Raw genomic sequence first — 19,105 nt, 5'->3', positions numbered from 1 at the left:
ATTAAAAGTCAGGCTTGTGCAAATTAAATAAAATTAAAGTACGAATTCAATATTTTTTATATTTCAAGATGCGATATAGGGAACCCATTCTCGAACGAACCTGACAGCTACTTCGTATTTTCTTTTTTCATCGGGGGAAAATTTCTATCATGTATAGCGTGATAAAAGGACTTTGTAAAAATTCGTGGCGCAAAATGGACTTTTATATCGCATCTTTGATTGATGACAAAAACTAATTTACCATGCAGTCTCTTTTTGACTTGGATTGGCTCTTAGAGATTTTAAAATAAGATTAATTTGAATAAATAGACTATCATAAAAGAACTGTACTTGATGTTATACCCAATTGCTTTACCCAATACCAAGGGACCTCTTTGGGTCACCTAAAAAGTCCCATATTTTTATCACTCCACACTGAGGGACCTACGTGGATCTCTTACAAAGTCCCTAACTCCTTCAGTTTTCACTGTATTGATAATCTCTTCGATATTCGTCTGCTCATCAAAATATTCAACCAACAACGGTTCTGTCAAAACCGAAGCAAAAAACTGCTCAAAGGTGATAAACCACGACAAATTTAGTGTCCCCGAGGACCGCCTTCGTGCTTTAATACCCTCAGAGGCTTCTAACGACAGCCTACTAGTCTTGACACCTTTCGTGAGTTTCTCTGTTTTATCTCCAGAACATGGTACGGCATTCGGGACTGTTCCTTCGCTTTTCGACTGATCTTTTGATTCCTTGGATCTATCGGAATCTTGCATTGAATCACCGGACATCTTCGTACTACATTCGGGAAATTCTGTGTGATGATCGGAATTGTTCGTATGAATATCAGAATCAGCCGAGGCCTTCCTACAACCTTCGGATTTTCGAGTTAACTGTTCGGCCCCAGTACACTGATTTTTGGAATCATCATCCAAGTCAATAACTTCCGGACTACTCAGTAAACTGTCTTCGCTCCCTACTCGGATGAATTCGTCATCATTCGTATTAGCTCCGTGACTCCCTGGTTCGCAATCCTCTGCCGCATCAGCCAAAGCTTCGCAGAGCCTTCGTTGAACACTTCCAGCGTCTGATACTGGACTAGAATTGTTGGATCTTTCATCCAAATTGGAGGAATTAGTTTCATTCGATAAAATATTTTCTGACCTCAAAGGGCCTTCGATAGTTTCAGGCCGGTTTGACGAGTTCTCCACAGCAGGTTTTGACACGTTTGACGCAGCCCCTATACTCGTTTTGACCGGATTTTCGCCAGCAGTGAGTTCGCCCAAATTAAGAAGTAAAGTGCCGACCGATGCGATTGCTCTGTACATTTCTTGTTCGTTGGGAAGTTCTCGAAAGAGCGAGTAGAATGTTTTCCAAAGATTAATAAACTGTTTCTAGAAAACAAATATCATTCATCAGGTTAGCAAATAGTGATCTGAAGAGTCTAAACTTAGCATAAAACAATTATTAACATACTTTTTCATTCACGCAACGAAGCAATAAGGAATATTTAAGGCGAATTTAAAGTACCACACACAATACGTTATCAATATTCACTCACAGTAGCAAAATATTTCCCTATACTTACTTGATTCATATTTTCAGTGCAGCTGCCGTTAACCTCCGAGACCTGTCCGATTTCGCTACGTACAGCTCCGTCCGTAGCGTCTGGACTTGTCACAACATGATATACTCCTGGCTGACTTCTTGTATCCCTTAAATACCCTTCACAGTCCTCACCAACAAGTTCGTTTTGGGTGACAAGATCAAAATCCAAATTATCGCTTTCGATTGAACAACCATCCCAAATCTCCGAGGACGCTTCGGAGGCGTTCGCCGAACCTTCGGACGTCTTTGTGTTTTCTTTGAGAACCGCCGTAAGGCAGTCAGTAGAATTATGAATATCCTTCGAGCAGTTCGTTGAAACATTCGTAACAATTTCGGAAACATTCGGGGCATTTTCGGAGTTCAAATTTTCGAATGCAGTTGGACGATCATCGAAGGAGGATTGTCCCGATGATATATTTTCGGATTTTGAGATATGGTTTTCAATATTCCGACCCGAGCGCTCTGATTCAGTACTCGACTGTCTAGTTACCTTACCTTGTATAACAACCACGCCTGCTCCTAGAGGATCCAAAAGAGTCGCGCCATTGCGCATGTCTATCCCATCAGATTCATCGCATTCCTCGGCTTCATCGACATCACTGCAGCTCTCCAGCGCCCCGTCCTCGTCCGGCGAGTTGCCGTCCTCCAGTTCGGAAAGCGGTAAAGCAGGCGGCAGATGCAAACGGTAGATAAATTTGAGTCGCTGTTGTAGGTCGCCACGGCATATCAGACCCAATGTTATGGCGAATTCCTTGAAGTTAATAACGCCATCTGCATCGCGATCAATCAACTGAAAATACAATAAAAAGCTGAAAGCAACTGAAAATACAATAAATGCTTCAAACAATTGTTTTTCGGTGTCATTTGTCCAGCCAGAAACGCGGCCATTGAAAAAACGTTCAATACACTTGCCACGCTCTCAAAAAGACGCTGTTAACAGCAACTGGGAAACCAATGCAATGCTCCTATAGTAAATCTTTTTCTTACCCTAAAAGCCCTCGCTGACAAGTTATCACCGGCTTCATTTCGGCCCCATTTCGTGAGACATTTGAACAAAATCCTAAATTGTTCATATTCAATTCTCTGTAGTTTACTGGAGTCGAGTTCGTAGCGGGGAGCCGAGTTGTCGCCCCATGATCGACTTTGTAATTGACCATCCTGTAAAATTTGAGTTCAGTGAACTTGAGTTTAGTGAGCACCGGAACTAAAGCACTCAAGAAAAGAACTGATCTCAAGTTACAGTACTGAGTGGACATATCAAAATCCACTTTAAGCAAAACTTGGATCAAATCTAGACAATACCTTAAACAAACGATAGACAAGATCCAGTTCGTTGACAGTGAAAAGCGATTCTTCGGCGACATTACGAACAACAGTTTTACGTATGCTGTCCTCCATTCCCTGAGAAGAGAATCACAGTATAGAAAACGTTATTACTGTCCTAGCAATAATATATCCTCAAAGTTAACATACTGTATTCCCACCTGGACAACCTTCAATCGTTGCGTGTTTCTCATTCGCTCAATCTGCTCTGACGTGATGAATCCAAACTTCCGATAGGACTCCACGATAAGTTGAGAGATATCGACAGACGAATATGGCTGAAATATAAAATATAAGTGATGAAGGGCCTCATCGTCACCGCTACACTCTCGTAATCTACCCTTATTATCCTCATCATACCCATCAACATCTTTTTCACCCTCATTAATTCCCTAATGTCCTCATCATCCTCATCATTCCCATCATTCACGTCTTTATCATAGTAACTCATTATTCCCCCAATGTTCCTCATTATCCACATCATTCCCATCAACGTCTTTTTCACCCTCTCGTAATCCACCCTCATTATCTCATCATTCCCATCAACGTCTTTATCATCCTCATTATTCCCCTAATGTCCTCATTATCCTCATCATTCCCATCAACATACAGTCTTGATTTGTATATATCGACTGTTATCATTACCTACCCCACTAGCGGAACCACTTCGTATAGTTGAAGCGGAAGATTTGAAAGGTGAATCGTATTCTTTGTTAGTAATATTATCCAAATATTCGTTGAGTATCGTCATCGCTTCGCCATCGTCATCTACGGAGAGCAATCTATTTCTGTTGGCATCCAAAATAGCCAAGGCTACTTGAAATGTCACCTAATATCAAACAAACGCACAACATTTTTAGTTTATCAACTTTATCCATCTTCCCTGTCTTCGTGTTTTCGGACAGCACCCGAATAGGATCTACATACAGCTTTCAATGGTTTGTAAATAATCTTTACCTTGGCTCCGTCATAAAAGAAACAGTCGACAACATTCACTGCACTTGCAAAGGGAATGACGCTAAAACGGGTACACAAAGCGATTATAGGAAATTTTATGATGTTTGCAGAATATAGATTTGCAAGTATATCTAGGTTAGAAACAACACTGTCGAAATGGATTGATTACGTAGTTCATAGTTTAAGTTTTCCCAAATATACGACATTGAATGACTATTGCATGTTTAAACTGAACATAGAGAAAGGATTCGAAGGATATAAATCACCCTTCCATACCTGAGAAACAGAGTTAAGAACCATGATAAAGATATCATATGCAGGATTCCAAGTTCTTTCAAATGATCGTACAGTTCCGCGATATTTTCTCGAATTAACTCTTCGAAAACACCTGAAAATTTAAAACAAACATTAACGCAGTTCGATTGCATAAGGTTGGTAGAACATGAATTTTGCCTTACCTTGATCAACCAGAGCACCAACGACCTTGGTGTTATAATAATCCGGTAACAATCTTTCGCAAACTGCAACCAGCAACCAGAAGGCTTCCTCTTCGTTACAATACAGTAACAACACAGAGGCAACTATGTTCATAGCTTGGCAATATCCTGTAGGAACAGTAATGCGAAATAATTACATCAAGACAAGAAGATTTAATCATAATGTACGTACATATAGCTCGATCAGTTAAAAACTGTTCTTCTTAACAGATTCAGGAATGGACATTGAAAATTTCTTTCAATGAATTTAAGTAAATCTAAACTAGCTTATCTATACTGTTTAGTTTTAAATCATTAGTTTTTCTGGGGGTACTTAGGCTTACCAATGGTCGGATTTCTCCAGGCATAAGCGGTCAAAACTCGACGTAACGCATCAATGCCAACTTCTGATTGAAAGGCCGGATGCTCGGGTAGAGATCTACGGTAGGTGAAAATATTGCTAAACGTTAGCCCGCGGAAACATTTAAGGATATATTTATATATTTATTAAGCCAATAAAACACCTGTGCAGATCTCTTTCTATCTCTTCGTTGGCCAAGGTCAACTGACCAGAGCTCTCTTCAACCAAGGAATGATAATAGCCTGGGTGTGTTGCAATCTGGAATTTCAAGCGACAAATATTCCGATCAGGATGATGTAAACACAGTGGTCGGTCCAGCAACGGTTTTTAAGGGGGTGAGCGCAATAAAATTAGCAGTAATTCTGGTGTTCAAATTCTACAGGGCTGCGCACAGCTGTACAACCTACCTATACATCCCACCATCATCATTTGACTTGCAAGAAGATCTCTAGGCTTACCTCGGTAACGGCGCCAGAGAAAATCAACCAGATTTCCGCACGTAAACTATCTGGAATGCCTTTCAAAACAAGTTCGTGTGTTTTAACGGTACGATACATGCACACGCCCCTGAAAATAAAGCGATAAATTGGTACACATGCAAAACATTCGGCCATTTGGAGAATGATATGAACGCTCCGGTAAGGTACATGCATGAAAAGATAAGTTGTAGCTAAAGCCCTCGGGCGCTTTTATATAGTTAAGGGAAGGAAATTTGCACCAGTACCTGCCAAATTCAGCAAAATGAAGATCCCACAAGTGTTCTTTGACAGGTTCCTTGACATTGACCTGACTCGGTGAGCGATGTGAAAACATCTTAGTCAGTGGTGATTGCATCTTCGCCTTCAAATTCATGGAACTATTTCTAGAAAAACAACGGAAATGTATAACGTCAGGTTCAATGAGCCAAATCAGTTACTTTGTGAAGCGGGGGTGCCATAGTTCAAAACAGTTAGGGGTGGGGGAAATTACACACTCATCGCCCCATTCGACGCCCTTGGGCTCGCCTACGTTAAATGCATAACATTCCTTACTCTGGCGTTGGGACACGGGCAAGAAAGTCTGAAATCCTCCTGACCAGGTAATCACGATCTTTGAGAGATGCAAATGTTGCGAACAAAAACGATGCCTGTGGATGAAATAGAAAAAAGTATATTCACCAAGTGCCCACTTTTAAGGCGTAATACAGAATGTTCTTTTTTATACTTTAAATACAGTATATATAACTTGATCAATACATGCATAGGCGGATTTTCTGGAAAGGTGTCAAAATGTACAAAATGTTACAAAATGTCAGTATTGAACACAAAAAAAATCAGAAATGACAAGTTCACAGTCTTATCTTACCTTCGATTTGGTCGTAATATGCATGGCGTTCGGCAGGGTGGGATTATTCGCCTTCTCGACCACGGTGATCTCTCGCATGGGAATAACAACGCTAACAAGGTGTCTGATCTAAGAAAACGGAAATTGTGGTTAGATCGTCCTCTGGGAGATGACTAAACAGTTAGGAACTTAAAGAATTAGTGCTGACTGTTAAGCGCGATAGTGCCGGCTTTCATCGTGGCTGATGTATTGGAGGAATTACATACTCTATATCCTATAAAGAACCGGCTAATGCTTATGCTGGGGCTCACGCTTTGGTAGATCATGGACTATCGATAGTATTGACCAGATAGACGGTAGTTTGCTGTCCAACTCATTACCATGTCCATGACTTCTACGCGCTAATTGCGCCCCCCCCTCCTTCACGTAAAAAGTCACACACACCCTGCAAACCTTACCTTACTTGCGAAGCACATGAAGTTAGGAGAACAGTAGAGAGTTCCCCAGATAACGCACTTTGAATGAGGACTCCATATTGTGCATTCACAGTCCCCATCCAGTTTTTCTTCGCTTGGAAGACGAAATAAATTGCTGCAAGAAACATTAAACACTTTCATCTCAAGAACAAATACACAAGTGATCCTATCAAGCTTTGCAAGTCTTACCGATAATGCTCGCTCCTTGCCCTTGCATCCAGATCACGTTTCAACATCGACGTACTCTTTTTCTTTCGTTTTTTTCTCTCCCTGAAAATCACGAACACAAAAAAAACCTTGATAAAAAACCGCACTGTTCCTGTATTTTACTTACTACGTCGGACCAACTTACTTTGCTGTTGGCGGAGAAAGAATGGATTCGACCTCAAATCCCTTTTCTGCTAATAATCTGATAAAATATATTAAATAAGACATTAAAAAAAAACAAGTGCTATTCAATGAATTGAAAAAATCATTGTGGAAAGAGCGAAAAAATTGGGCATCATCACTATAAACCGTATTGAAAAATTCAACTGTATATAGAAGTAAAGTATCGGCTATCCAAGCATACCTTCTCATTGCAATGTTGGCCAATTGTTCCATCAAGGCAAATGTCTCAGACGCGTGAAGCAACAAGGAAAAGTTGTGCTACATTCGAGCAAAAAGAAAACTATTCTTCAGTCTAATCAGAGTTGTCTACTGAATCCACTAGACAGGCAAACTTAACAGTGAGCCGCATGCGAGTTGCATGATGAGATAAATTCACCAGCTGGAGTGATGGATAAATCCAAGTTAAAGGAGAAAACGTCTTCATACCTCAGAAGAACGAGTGCACACTTTAATTCCGTCAGGAAGAAGAACAGTATTGGTTCTTTCAAGTTTCTAAGTAGTTACAGAATAAGATTTTACAATTTTATACATATATCGCTGCATGGAAGTATTTTTACATCAATGTATACAGGAGAAATTTCTTTTTTAGACAGGGGTGGAGTGAATGCATATAAGCGGGCAATAGAAAATCATTGCTATGAAATGGGACAGGAAGAATGGGGAAAGTTATAGGGTGGTTATAGTGAAGTTAACAAGTAGAAATGTTCTCATAGTGAAGTACATTAGATCTTCTAGAAGTTTTGTCTAATGCCTGTTTACACTATGATTGATGCGAGGAAAGACCGCAACTTACATACATGATAAATTTTAAAGAAGTTATGGTAATAGAAGATCCAGAGATGGAGAAAAGGTAAAAATAACAATGACTTACAGTGACATCTGTCCAGCGAATGACCAGCCTAGCTTCACGTCCCAAGAGGAATGAGTAAAAACAAAGATGGTTTATAGAGAGATACATCCATCCCTGACGAGGAACAACTCCTTTCCAATAACTGCATGAATAATCTAAAAGTAAAACATTGCTTTACTGATATGATCAATCATTTGGCATGAGCAAGTAACATGTTAAACAAAACAAGGCATATTTAAACATAGGGTGGCTGGTGGGTTATTTAAAATATCATTACAAGACTCACAATTTACAAGTTTCTCTTCTTTGGGCATGTGAAATAGTCGTTTAAATCTTGCAAAAGCCGATTGGAATTTAGCTGATTCTGGAGTGGCTGAAAGTGTAAAAATGATCAGTGTCAGGAACAGGCATTATATATATTATTGGGATAGTCACTAGGTGCTGATCTCTTTTGAAGTGCTGTGATACTATATGGGCAGAGGGGCAAAGGAAGCCACAGATCACAGAGTTTCCTCAATTCAACAATACCAGATAAGATTCTACATGGGGTGTATATAAATTGGCATTATGTGCCGGTTCTGGCCTCCTTTCTTTAAAACAGGCTTCACAGCCGACTGGAAGGATATGGAAATGGGTACACATGTATATGCAGTAGTACAGTGGCTTTGAAGAAAAAGCCTGGAATTAAATGAGGTGTATTTACAGTACCTTCAGGACCATGTTTTGCTTCATTTTGAGCTACCAGACTTTCTATTTTAGCCTGGACAAATTCTTTTGCATCATTGTCATTGTCAAATGATTCTGGAAGTTCAAATGAGTGCAGTATTAGAGCAGTTAAGCCAATTAATGAACAAACATATCAACAAGCTTTCATTGTACCTAATGTTGGAAGAAGATACTGCTCAAGCCATTTCCAGTTTGAATCAATTTCTTTTCTCTTGGTAGCAGTTGCAATTACTATAAGGTTCAAAGTTATCAAACATTGCTATTTACCCATTCCATTCATAAGCAATTAAATCAGCATACTGTATGTATAGATGATCATTCTTTGGGCAATATTATATATGCAATGTACATGTAAAATTATTATTTTTTGCATTGATAGTTATACTGCTATACTGTACATCATCCTTACCAAAAATAACATCTGATGAGGATGTTGATTGCAATAGGATTCTGAATGGAGGAGGCTAAAACAAACAAACAAACAGACAGTAAATTTAATCATTAATGGATACGGTAGGGTTTCAAAAAGAGGATAGGGACAGGGACCGCGGAGGGGGGGGGCTGGGGGGCTTTAGCCCCCCCAATAATTTCCTAAATACATTTGATTCCTTTATAGCGATTTTTATATGGCCATAATAATACGAATAAAAACTCCTTAAAGTAAGTTGTGTAATCATAATTATGTTTTCACTATCCCTGTTGGTGAACAATGTCTCTATTAAAGTGTTCACAAGAAAAATATAAATAGATAAGTATGGACCCCCCCCCCGAGAGTTCACTCTTTCGGCTTCGCTAGCCCCCCCAAACCAAAAACTGCTCCGCGGTCCCTGAGGGATTTGCATGCTTGAACATGTCATGAACGAAACATTGCCAATATTGAGGTTGAGATATTTTGCTATATATATCACTGATAGGTAAAAAGTGAAAATAATGAATGATTAATGCTAATAAAGGGATATGAAGTAAACATGAATAGAGAACTAATCCACACAAATGCATTCAACAAACAAGACTTGAAAGATTAAAAATTAAAATAAAATATGGCACAAGTGGTTTTCCATTTGTCTGTATTGAAAAAGGAATAACACTTTCTAGATATTCAGAGTAAAATAGCAACATCAGCAAGGATGTTAGTCATTTACTAAAGGCTAGAATTTATTGATCACGTATATTAACATAATTTCGTCCGACTGAATGAGGTTCAGCCTGGTGGGGGAGCTTTAATTCAAGTTTTTAAAACCTATTATTACGATTTCGGATGACACTGTGCTGTGGTTAGTTCTCTACCATAAGCACTTTATCAAAAGCAGAATTACATGAGTATTTGGATAACTATCTATGTCAGAGCGTATCAGCAAGATGCCGCTTGCTCAAACAACCTCAAATGGTCAAAAACATTAATAAATCTTACCTTCGAGTCCAAAACATGATCGAATGTTCCTATGAGCAAGGAAGTAATCCCACTGTCCCCATGACCTTTTCTTCTTTGCAAACTAAAATACGGGTTCGCCTGTTCTGTGGTCCTTCGAATAAAAATGCAACATTCAAATGTAGACAGTTAAAATCCGAAACATTTAATTAACAAAGTATCTACAATTTGCCTGTTCTTTTTTTGACCTATTTCCATTAATGTAGCCTAAATTTAAGGCTATTCATTGTTTGTTTCTGGACTTTTAGAGACTTACCACAAGGCATTAGTTAGGATTACTTCGGTTGGCTTAATCCACATCGTTTTTACCAATCAAAAACCAAAATAAACCAAAATATACAACATGTTCATTTTCTGTTCTGAAAAATGTATTGAAATGAACAATGTTTGTTTTGAATATGCACGCGCGTACTCGGGGTCTGGGTCGGGTATTGACCCTTTCATTGATTGATTGGTACCAGGGCATGTTATAATACTAGTAATAATCAAAGATTATAATGTAAGCGCCCTGATTGTTACCGTATTATTCTTCGTGATTAGGCACCTTTCACGACATCTACGGCTGGTTTCAAGTAATTTTTCCTCAGCACAAGACAATTTTTTTCATGGAACCCCAAATAAGTCATAATCTTGTCTGTTACATTCTGTTAATCTGACCAGATCAATGCAAACTCTTAATATGCAAAAGTTTGATGTATTTTCCGTTGTCTAGTTTTCTTACTATGATAAGAAAAATGGCTCTAAATGCCGACTTTTGTTTGGATAATGTTTGAGGTAATGGAAATAAAATATTCTCATACTTTTGCATAGCAACAGCATGAAGTTCCTTTTCAACTTCAGTGAAATCTGTACCAGGTGAGTTTTATTTTAGAGAACAAAAGCGTATATCCAAACACATGTAAGCTACAGACACATAAAATCAATTGTTATCTAAAATTAACTTACTAAACAATATTTTTAAAAGCTATATATGTACAGAAATAACAGAATATGAATTAATTCCTACTCTAATCTAAATAATATATAATATATATAAAGGCTTATAAAAGCATTCAATTTTTGTGCAGTGAAATAGATCCATTAGAAACTATATCTAAAGTAATGTTTTTTCTTTTTGCTATACGTTTTTTTCCTCGGAACACACTTCTGTCAATTTATTAATACCGAATCAACGAGTTCTGATTATCTGATTTCATAAACGATCTCCAAGTGCATGCATTCGGGTATGCGGGTAACTGGGCAGGACCCGCGAGGACTAACCAATAGGACCAGCCAGGCTAGCAGTGCAATGCACATTGGAATATCCAATTACTTTAAATTAGTTTGTGAAGGCTGTTGAAGAGAATGCATGCGCGAAAATGACAGTTTTTCAAGGTAGGTCCAATTTTTCCCCAATCATACATATGAACAAACCAGTCGAATCTACCGGAAATTTAGTTCGGAGCGAGCAGCGAATTACGTTTACAGGACCAAATAACATGGTGGCAGTGTTGGAACGAGCAATTTTTCACGTTTTATATGGTTCTGCAGGGATAGAGCTTCTGAATTCGCTATTTCCCATGGTTTCAACCAGTTTCGTTAATGCTCTAAGTCTAGTTTGGTATATAACTAGGACGATGATCACAACACGATGCTCGCTGTCCCAGCAGTTTGATGGATGTTCAGACTATACATTGTCATACATTTGTAACGAGTCTTGAAGTTTGTCTACAATCTAAACAAATAAAAGTTGTTTTGTGTCCCACTTATACAAAAGACAGTCAAAATGAAGTTTTGAAGTAAAGTTGAGTTATTGTTTATGCTGTATTCTTACCCCTTGATAAAAACTAATTTGTTCTCGAAGAAAACTTTGCATCATTTGCTTATAATCAACCACCCTTTGCTTGTGGAATAGATTAATTTCAGCTGAAAAATTAAAAATAAAAGTAATCATCCATGAAGGTCTTCAAATTTCAGTTTTCAAAGCAAAAGCAACTGAGCTTACATAACGTGACGTTCGTTATAACATTTGCTCGATTTGTAACTTGCTCGACCAGATCATCCTGAAAAAAATTGAATAAGTATCATCCCATTACACTTAACTCCTATTAATGGCTTTTTGATCCCGTAAACCTGTACTAAATTAACAAAAATGAACAAATTAAGTTACTTCGACTTTTTCGTCATCTTTTTTTCTTTCCACGTCTTTTACCTTCTCCACCGTCGACTGAAAAATAGCGTTCGTTCAGTCAACTCCTAAGATTTGCCCTTCAATTTGCGCGAGAATATTAACTCAGGAAATGGGGCCCAGTTTGTGCATTCGACAGGGTGCCTTCAGCGGTTTGCCTCTTTTACACCTCTCCCGCACAAAAATACTAAAAACATCTTCCCTTTTCCTCAATTAAATACCTCCTGCAAAAACATTGACGCACATGCTTAAGATTAATCTTTTGATCCCACTTGCGATACATTTTTTTGTCTACTTGGCTGCTCCTCTAATAGGAAGTCAATTCCCTCCACCCCCCCCCCTCCTCTCCCCCTAGCCACCAAATCAAAACTGAAATCCTTCAGCTCATCCATCCATTCTCCATATCATATTCAATATCTGATTAAGTTCATACCTTGTGAATGTTAATTATCTCAGGAAAAGTAGTGAGAATTCCGGCGTATTCTTGGAGCCCTTCCATCAGGCGAAGAAGATCCACTCTGGGCTAAAAGGAATATTTCATTTTAGTTAGAGCTCACTCTTGCGTGATTAGGGTGCGAAAAAGCGACGAATACAATCTTTGTTCAACCCAAAATTAGGCAAGATTGTCCCAATTCATATACATATAATCTTTCTCAATTAATTTAACTGCCGGATACCGAACCTGCTCACTAAAGGCTTCCCCAATCTCGTCATATGTCCTGCCGGTGTGCGCGATCGCTTGTGTTAACGGTTGTGAATCTATAGAGGTAACAAGATATACACGTAAGAATCGTGAGCACATGTGATATAATATTCTTATGTTCATATTTTTATCTCCGACTTACATTTAGACTGATGCTGTTCAAATGCTAAACTGAGATGAGTGAACGATGAGCCGAACTTTTTATGAGAATTTTTGAACACTATAAAAACAAAATAATAATCAATCAGTTAGTTGGACGTTGATTTTCTTAAGGTTTGTTCAAACAATCCAATTTTGTTGGATCCAATACACTTCTGACGTATGGAATGAAGTCAGGTTATCGATAAAGGAAGTACTGCGTTGGTTTAACTTGATTTGCTGCCCACATACATTGCAAGGCAACAGACTATAAAACATACATCAGAAGTGAATTGGACCCGACAAAATTGGATCATGTGAATACTGAATAGACCCTTATATAATCAAAAACTCATCATACAAGTTATATTTTGGGTTTCATGGATGTTAACCTTTGGATAAAAAAAAGCATGTTTTGCTTTGTAAAAGACTTTCTGAGTAGTTGTTCTATAGTCAGTTTTCATCCAAAACTGGAAATATTTATGAAGTGACCTCCCGATGTTCCAATTCCTTATTAACACGTCGGGTAAATACCATGCGTAAAAAGAACACGATAACAATAAACAATAAAAATACAATACAACACAATGGATGTCAATTGGCGCCAAGTGTTAACACAAAATACAATATGATGCTCTTTAAATGTTATTGAGAAACGAGTACCTCCGTCATATTTGACACCGTACGACTGACATCTTTCATTAAATCTATGAACACATTGTTCCATTGTTTTTGTAAACTGTGAGAATTCCTCAATCTTCATGTCGCTACAGGAAATGACAGTAGTTTAGATACATGCATCTTTTCGAGTGGCAATTAACATCACAAATGTCAACGCATGCAACTGCTTATTCCCGCTTAAAATTTCTGGGGCTTGGCTTAGGTAAAACTCTTAATCACTTTTTAATCACTATTTTGACAGTAGTTGTCGTTAGCTTTGATCACGAAGTTAAGCCAGTTGTATAAAAAAGTAGTTAGCGTTAATCGTAGTAAAAGTTATTAAACAACGGTTTTATACAATCGGCCAATGTTATAGCTACATGCAACTTACGCCTCATCAATGGATATGGCTGTCGTTGGACTTTCCACAGTTAGGAAGAAAGCAGCTCCACAAAGTTTGTCGCATTCGGCTTTCCTTTTTCCAGCTTTCCATTCCTATTGATATAAGCCGCATGTGATAAAAGCCTCTCAGAATATAGACCTTTATAAGCATGCTTCTGATTGGTCAATTCTCCCAGTTGACCAATCAGAAACATGCTTTGTCAAATAATCAATCACCTTTTCAGTTTCTTTACAACATAAAAAATGCTGGAAAACTTCGCTTTTCGAAACCAAAGGATGTCTAGACAACCGGTTTAACCACCTCTCCAGCTGTTCACGTCGTTTCTGAATGAACTCTTCCGCATATTTTCCTATATCGCGAAAAAACATTACACTGCATTATTTCCGACACCAAGCTGTGTTGATTTGTAATCGAACTGGTTGTCAAGATACGAAAGACCGTAGAACACTGTAATGTATCTTGCAAAGATAAACAAGCATGCCCAAACCTGTAATTTGCTTGTCAGGAATCGGCGGAATGGACAAACAGGTGAATTTTTCTAGTAATCTACAGTACAGCCAATCAAAATGCTTGAATCGGCGACTGACAGAAACGCCCGTGGACTGAGAAGAGAAGAGAAAAAGCATTGCTCAACCCTGCAACTACAGGATAAAAAATATATACGTAAGAATACTTTAGTAATTTCTATTTGCTAAGGAGGTATTTTGAGGATGCTAAGATAATAATATTACATATAGATAGTAGAATTCGAGTTTAATATTTGCACAGCGATGGCTTTATTGCAGCATAATTGTTGGCGTGAAGCGATAAGAAAAACAATTTTCGATGAATCACACGTACAGATGGTGTAACGTTGTAGGCAATGAAGTGCTTCATTCCCTTAAATTTGCTTTTCTTTTCCGGCTGGGTAACCACGCAGGTGAAAGGATCTCGCAGCTCGTCCCATTCCACACCCTCGCTTGTCTCCTGCAAAAAGTACAAGAATACAATTAATGAACTGTATTGTTTTCGAACACGACTCCTTGTGTGGTATGATCTTATGAGCGGTTGTACGAAGATTAGATATAGCGCTATTCACCGGATACAGATTTCTTTAACCGTTGTAAAAATGCTTGAAAAGCACTTATAAAACTTCAAAAACGGAAATATCAATAAATAAAGAGAAATGTAGCTTTAAGTAATGAGGTTCAATCTAGTTTATACTAAACCACGGTTAATTTTATGGTGATCCGTTGGAAAGCGCTATCCAGTCTTGGTACAACTGTCTCTAAATTATATATGCCACATGGTGTTGGCCCTCCAATATAGTATAATGCTAGTAAAAATTAACAGGAATGAAAATATTACAATCTACGAGTACGAAGGTTTCGTTTTTGCACTTTTTTAGTCTTGTCAAGTCGTGTACAATAACAAATATGTATGCTGTCGTTTTTGTGTGCTGAACGTACAATACAAATACAATACAAATTTATTTAGATCCTCCCCTCAGGGCTTTTCAGGTCTAATTACATGTTAGAATAAGACTAGTTTACATAGTTAAAAAGTTAAACATTTAGAATCCATGATACTTAAGTATATAAATTATTAAAAATGCTACAAATTATCTATTTAAGAGCCAGTCCTTCAATGATCGTTTATAAATGAGAAAAACGAAAAGAAGCCAAAAGAGCGCTTGAGAAGCTCGTGAAAATGGCGCGTTCAATTTGCTTGCGTGATTAACCGTTAAAGAATTATTTTACCAAAAAAAATCAAAACTTGATATTTCGACGTCGAAGTTGTCACAGAGGAGAAGTTGTTTAGCTAACTTGCCGCTAGAGCGTAGTCGAAAAAGACACAACACTGAACCAAGTTATCAGACACAAGACTGAACTAAAAAATGGGACAATCTTCGTCTTCGTCCGTAGTGAAGACAGAGGATATGAATGATGAAAGAGATGATATTTGGTCAACTGTCATTCATATATCGGATCGCGATGTTTTGGTGCAGGATATTGGACGGACAAAAAAGGAAAAGGTTAAGCTGGACAAAGGACGAAAACAAGCGAAAATGGACAATGTTCATTTGGCCAACGCCAAGCGATTAGAAGGATTGCCTTCATTTAAAAGGAAAAACGCAACCTGGCTGCCAAAGAAACGTAGTTTCCAGTCTAAATACCCGACCGGAGTTGTGAACGAGTGTTGTTCTGCCGGGTGTGATGGAACATCGGTAGAGGAAAAAGCTGGGGGGGAATTTTCACAATGCTCGGACGGGGGGAGTGTTTAGTTCGTCGGTGACAACGTGAACAAAAGCATGGTAAATTTAAAAAAACTGACTGGGATGATTAATTCTTGTAAATACCAAAATACAAATCACAATTAATATCTGTGAACTTGTGTATGTATGAATTGCCTTAGCCCTAGGGATTGTTGAAAAAGTGATAAAATGGATAATTTTCAACCTAATAAGACCAGTCTTGGTGGATAAGAGGTTGATAGGAAATTAGATATATTCAAGCACCCTGGTTGCTTGAAAGTGAATTTGAGATTGCCAGGGCAGTAGGACAACAAAATAATCACTGGGTTTGTAGGAACACAACGTATAATAAATACACAAGGTGTTTCTACAAATTGATATGATTCAATTAAGTTATATATTCATCATGCAAAATTTCAATGATATTATTAAAGTCAACTACAATTACCAACTTACAATAATTAAGGAAACATCATTTGCCAAGATTGTTTTGTTTTCAGAATTAGTTGCACCAAGTAAGAATGACTCTCCTCCAGACTTTACAAATATGGAAAACCTAAACAAAAGAAGTTGGTATCAACACAATGATTGGCAGACAATTGTCTCTGTCATTTTTTCATTTTATTACCTATTAAAACTCTTTTTAATTGTGGCACTCCGACCGACGGAGGACACTCTCCGCCGGACCTCGCCATTGGCATTGGGTTGACCTCCTGAATTTATTGATTGCTGGTCATAATCATCATCCCATTCATCCTCCCAATCATCTGCCTCGTTATCATTACCAGAACTATACTGGCTGGGCTGACGTGTTAGAGCGGCAGCTGGTGGAGCCGATGGAGCATTGCTTATTGTTATTGGCTAGAATGACAAATGTGACTTAAACTGAAAGAAATTCAAAGTTCTTTAAGCATCCCCATATCTTGGACATTCCCCTTCATAACTACTGTACATTTCCAACATCTATGAGAGCTAGTCTATAGAAATATCAGCAACACCATAGAAATATCAGACCTAAAGCAAGGGTTTCTATAAGTACTATATCAGATTGAACTCATAATATTTACATGCAAGACTTGATTAATTTCTATGTATTTATAGATGTACCTATGATAGGAAGGATTGTTTTTTTGTTAAAACACCTCAAGGATGGGTATCCTAGCTACATACAATTTTACCCCAACCACCTTTCAATGAAGAACTATCAACTCAGTCTGTTATATTTTTTAAGCTTGAATGACTTCACTTAATTCTGTTTGATATAATGAAACTATGTAGTTTTATCTCAAAAATGAGACGCCCTGAAATCAGGCATTTTATTTTGAGTGCCAAAGACAATAATTCATAACATTAGCCAATTTTCCATATTTTGACAATGAAAAAAAGATTCATCTAAAAAAATTATCATGCAGTAATTACATGATTATTATTCAATTGCATGTAAAAATTTCAAATATTTCATGAAATCAGTTATTATTCTGTACTCATATATCCAATATATAACCTATACTATGTTTTAAATAAATAACTTGACCTTATCAGTGATATCAAATTAGAAATGTGTCAACATTAGGAATGCTTTTTACATTGTCTACTTCTTTGTGTACATTTGTACGATTATATGTGAAACTATTTACTTGTGTGTAGAATGTTCTGCCTAAAAACTAGGAGGAAAACATGGACGAACATGTATATCCAACCTGTATTGGAGCCAATTATTGAACCTATAAAGCTAATAAATATAGCTAAAAAGATTGGAAATAAATATAGAATGATGTATTTCGTAACTGCCCTAGCTAGACCATCAACGTAATATTTTTCTTCTTTTTTTTCTGTTTTATATATATTTTAAACTGAAGATAACGATGGAAAATTATAAATCGATGATCACGACGTACCATAGCACAACATATCTACCAGGGTAGTCTGATTATCTGATGCATAGTTCATCTTCACTGATGATCCAGACATATTTTATGTAACTTTATATTTTTAATGTTTATATTTCATCTGCAAATTTACCTCAACATACGCCGTCGGGAACAAGCCTTTGACTCCATGGGAATTAACCCCTTCCCACCAACCGTCTCCGATGTTCTGAATGCAAAAAATCAAACTTCAAACCCTTCTTCACCAAGGGAAAAAAATTTCAGCAAACGGTGAGCTGGAACAGTTCGAATATCAAGAGCTTACCGGATTAGTTACAGTCAGAATCTCTCCTTCGGAAATTGTTAGCTCGTTGTTCTCGCTTACCCCTTCAAAACTATAAATGGCCTTTACCTAGAAAGTACAAAAATTTGTTAAATGGGTCTTGCTATTTCTGCGCACAAAATTTAAGCGAAATCGAGGCGGTATTTCGCAACGAAAATCAAGATTAAAGAAGGTGGATTTTACAAACCTTCGACGCCATTTTTGGCATACGAATGTTTAGATCTTCACTTCCGATTGGAATTTTATTGGTTTCCGGTTAGAACGCACACCGCACACGGGGGACACTCTATTTATAAACTTTAAACAACGAAAGGTTTTATTCATTTGTTTATTCCGCTATTTTTTTTTTGCTTATCAGCTGATTTGTCCAAAATTCTGTGTCACGATAACAGTTCAAAACTTATTCCTACAATCCTACTGCATATAAACTTTAAATAAACAACAACACAAAATACAGTTACATGACAACCCCCCTGGTTATAGCCAACAATAAACAATACTAATAACTCAAGTCAATTAAAGTAATATTTATAGTATTGTTGAAAGCTGCAAATCTTTACGCATACCAATACACATTATTCTGATATCATCTGTGCGTTTTTTGGCACTACATCATTCCAACATTCACGTCAAATTTAAAGTGCAAAGGAAACGCAAAGTAATAAAATCAACGAGGCTTTTAAGTT

At 37.6% G+C, this 19,105-nt stretch overlaps 2 protein-coding genes across 2 annotated transcripts; both read right to left on the bottom strand.

Annotated features, from left to right (window-relative positions):
• Positions 1–90: 90 nt before the first annotated feature.
• LOC114518493 (TBC1 domain family member 9B-like) lies at positions 91–10,276 on the bottom strand. Its single transcript, XM_028538492.1, has 27 exons — positions 10,161–10,276; positions 9,887–9,998; positions 8,885–8,939; positions 8,629–8,706; positions 8,458–8,550; positions 8,036–8,122; positions 7,771–7,904; positions 7,326–7,391; positions 7,081–7,157; positions 6,862–6,918; positions 6,699–6,779; positions 6,492–6,624; positions 6,055–6,162; positions 5,742–5,836; positions 5,435–5,572; positions 5,169–5,277; positions 4,874–4,968; positions 4,694–4,788; positions 4,332–4,478; positions 4,150–4,261; positions 3,874–3,934; positions 3,566–3,745; positions 3,078–3,194; positions 2,896–2,994; positions 2,581–2,751; positions 1,574–2,383; positions 91–1,379 (listed from the first exon to the last, which is right to left on the bottom strand). Exons 1-27 carry the CDS (start codon positions 10,202–10,204, stop codon positions 405–407), a joined length of 4,329 nt encoding a protein of 1,442 aa, XP_028394293.1. The 5' UTR covers positions 10,205–10,276; the 3' UTR covers positions 91–404.
• Positions 10,277–10,797: 521 nt separating this feature from the next.
• On the bottom strand, positions 10,798–18,717 carry LOC114518410 (sorting nexin-33-like). The gene is made up of 17 exons (XM_028538400.1): positions 18,607–18,717; positions 18,402–18,488; positions 18,231–18,305; positions 16,837–17,069; positions 16,665–16,764; positions 14,816–14,941; positions 14,463–14,577; positions 14,191–14,324; positions 13,964–14,067; positions 13,576–13,679; positions 12,917–12,994; positions 12,754–12,830; positions 12,505–12,594; positions 12,054–12,110; positions 11,889–11,946; positions 11,718–11,809; positions 10,798–11,618 (listed from the first exon to the last, which is right to left on the bottom strand). The coding sequence occupies exons 1-17, from the start codon at positions 18,625–18,627 to the stop codon at positions 11,571–11,573; spliced, it is 1,599 nt and encodes a 532-aa protein (XP_028394201.1). The 5' UTR covers positions 18,628–18,717; the 3' UTR covers positions 10,798–11,570.
• Positions 18,718–19,105: the final 388 nt, after the last annotated feature.

The sequence above is a fragment of the Dendronephthya gigantea genome, unplaced genomic scaffold, assembly GCF_004324835.1.
Source record: "Dendronephthya gigantea isolate DGI-Jeju-01 unplaced genomic scaffold, DenGig_1.0 000010F, whole genome shotgun sequence".
NCBI lineage: Eukaryota > Metazoa > Cnidaria > Anthozoa > Malacalcyonacea > Nephtheidae > Dendronephthya > Dendronephthya gigantea.
The sequence above is the reverse complement of the archived record's forward strand: the minus strand, read 5'-3'. Positions and strand labels throughout refer to the sequence as shown.

Bases quoted from the DNA above. Each gene is read 5' to 3' on its own strand.
- LOC114518493 (XM_028538492.1), bottom strand. From the start codon at position 10,204: ATGTGGATTAAGCCAACCGAAGTAATCCTAACTAATGCCTTGTG. The intron at 8,707-8,884 runs GTAAGGATGATG...TGAACCTTATAG, and splicing joins CTCATCAGATGTTATTTTTG to TAATTGCAACTGCTACCAAG. The intron at 4,262-4,331 runs GTAAGGCAAAAT...TTAAATTTTCAG, and splicing joins TGGTGCTCTGGTTGATCAAG to GTGTTTTCGAAGAGTTAATT.
- LOC114518410 (XM_028538400.1), bottom strand. From the start codon at position 18,627: ATGCCAAAAATGGCGTCGAAG. The intron at 18,489-18,606 runs GTTTGTAAAATC...TGTACTTTCTAG, and splicing joins TGCCAAAAATGGCGTCGAAG to GTAAAGGCCATTTATAGTTT. The intron at 17,070-18,230 runs GTAAATTTGCAG...TTGTCATTCTAG, and splicing joins TCCCGACGGCGTATGTTGAG to CCAATAACAATAAGCAATGC.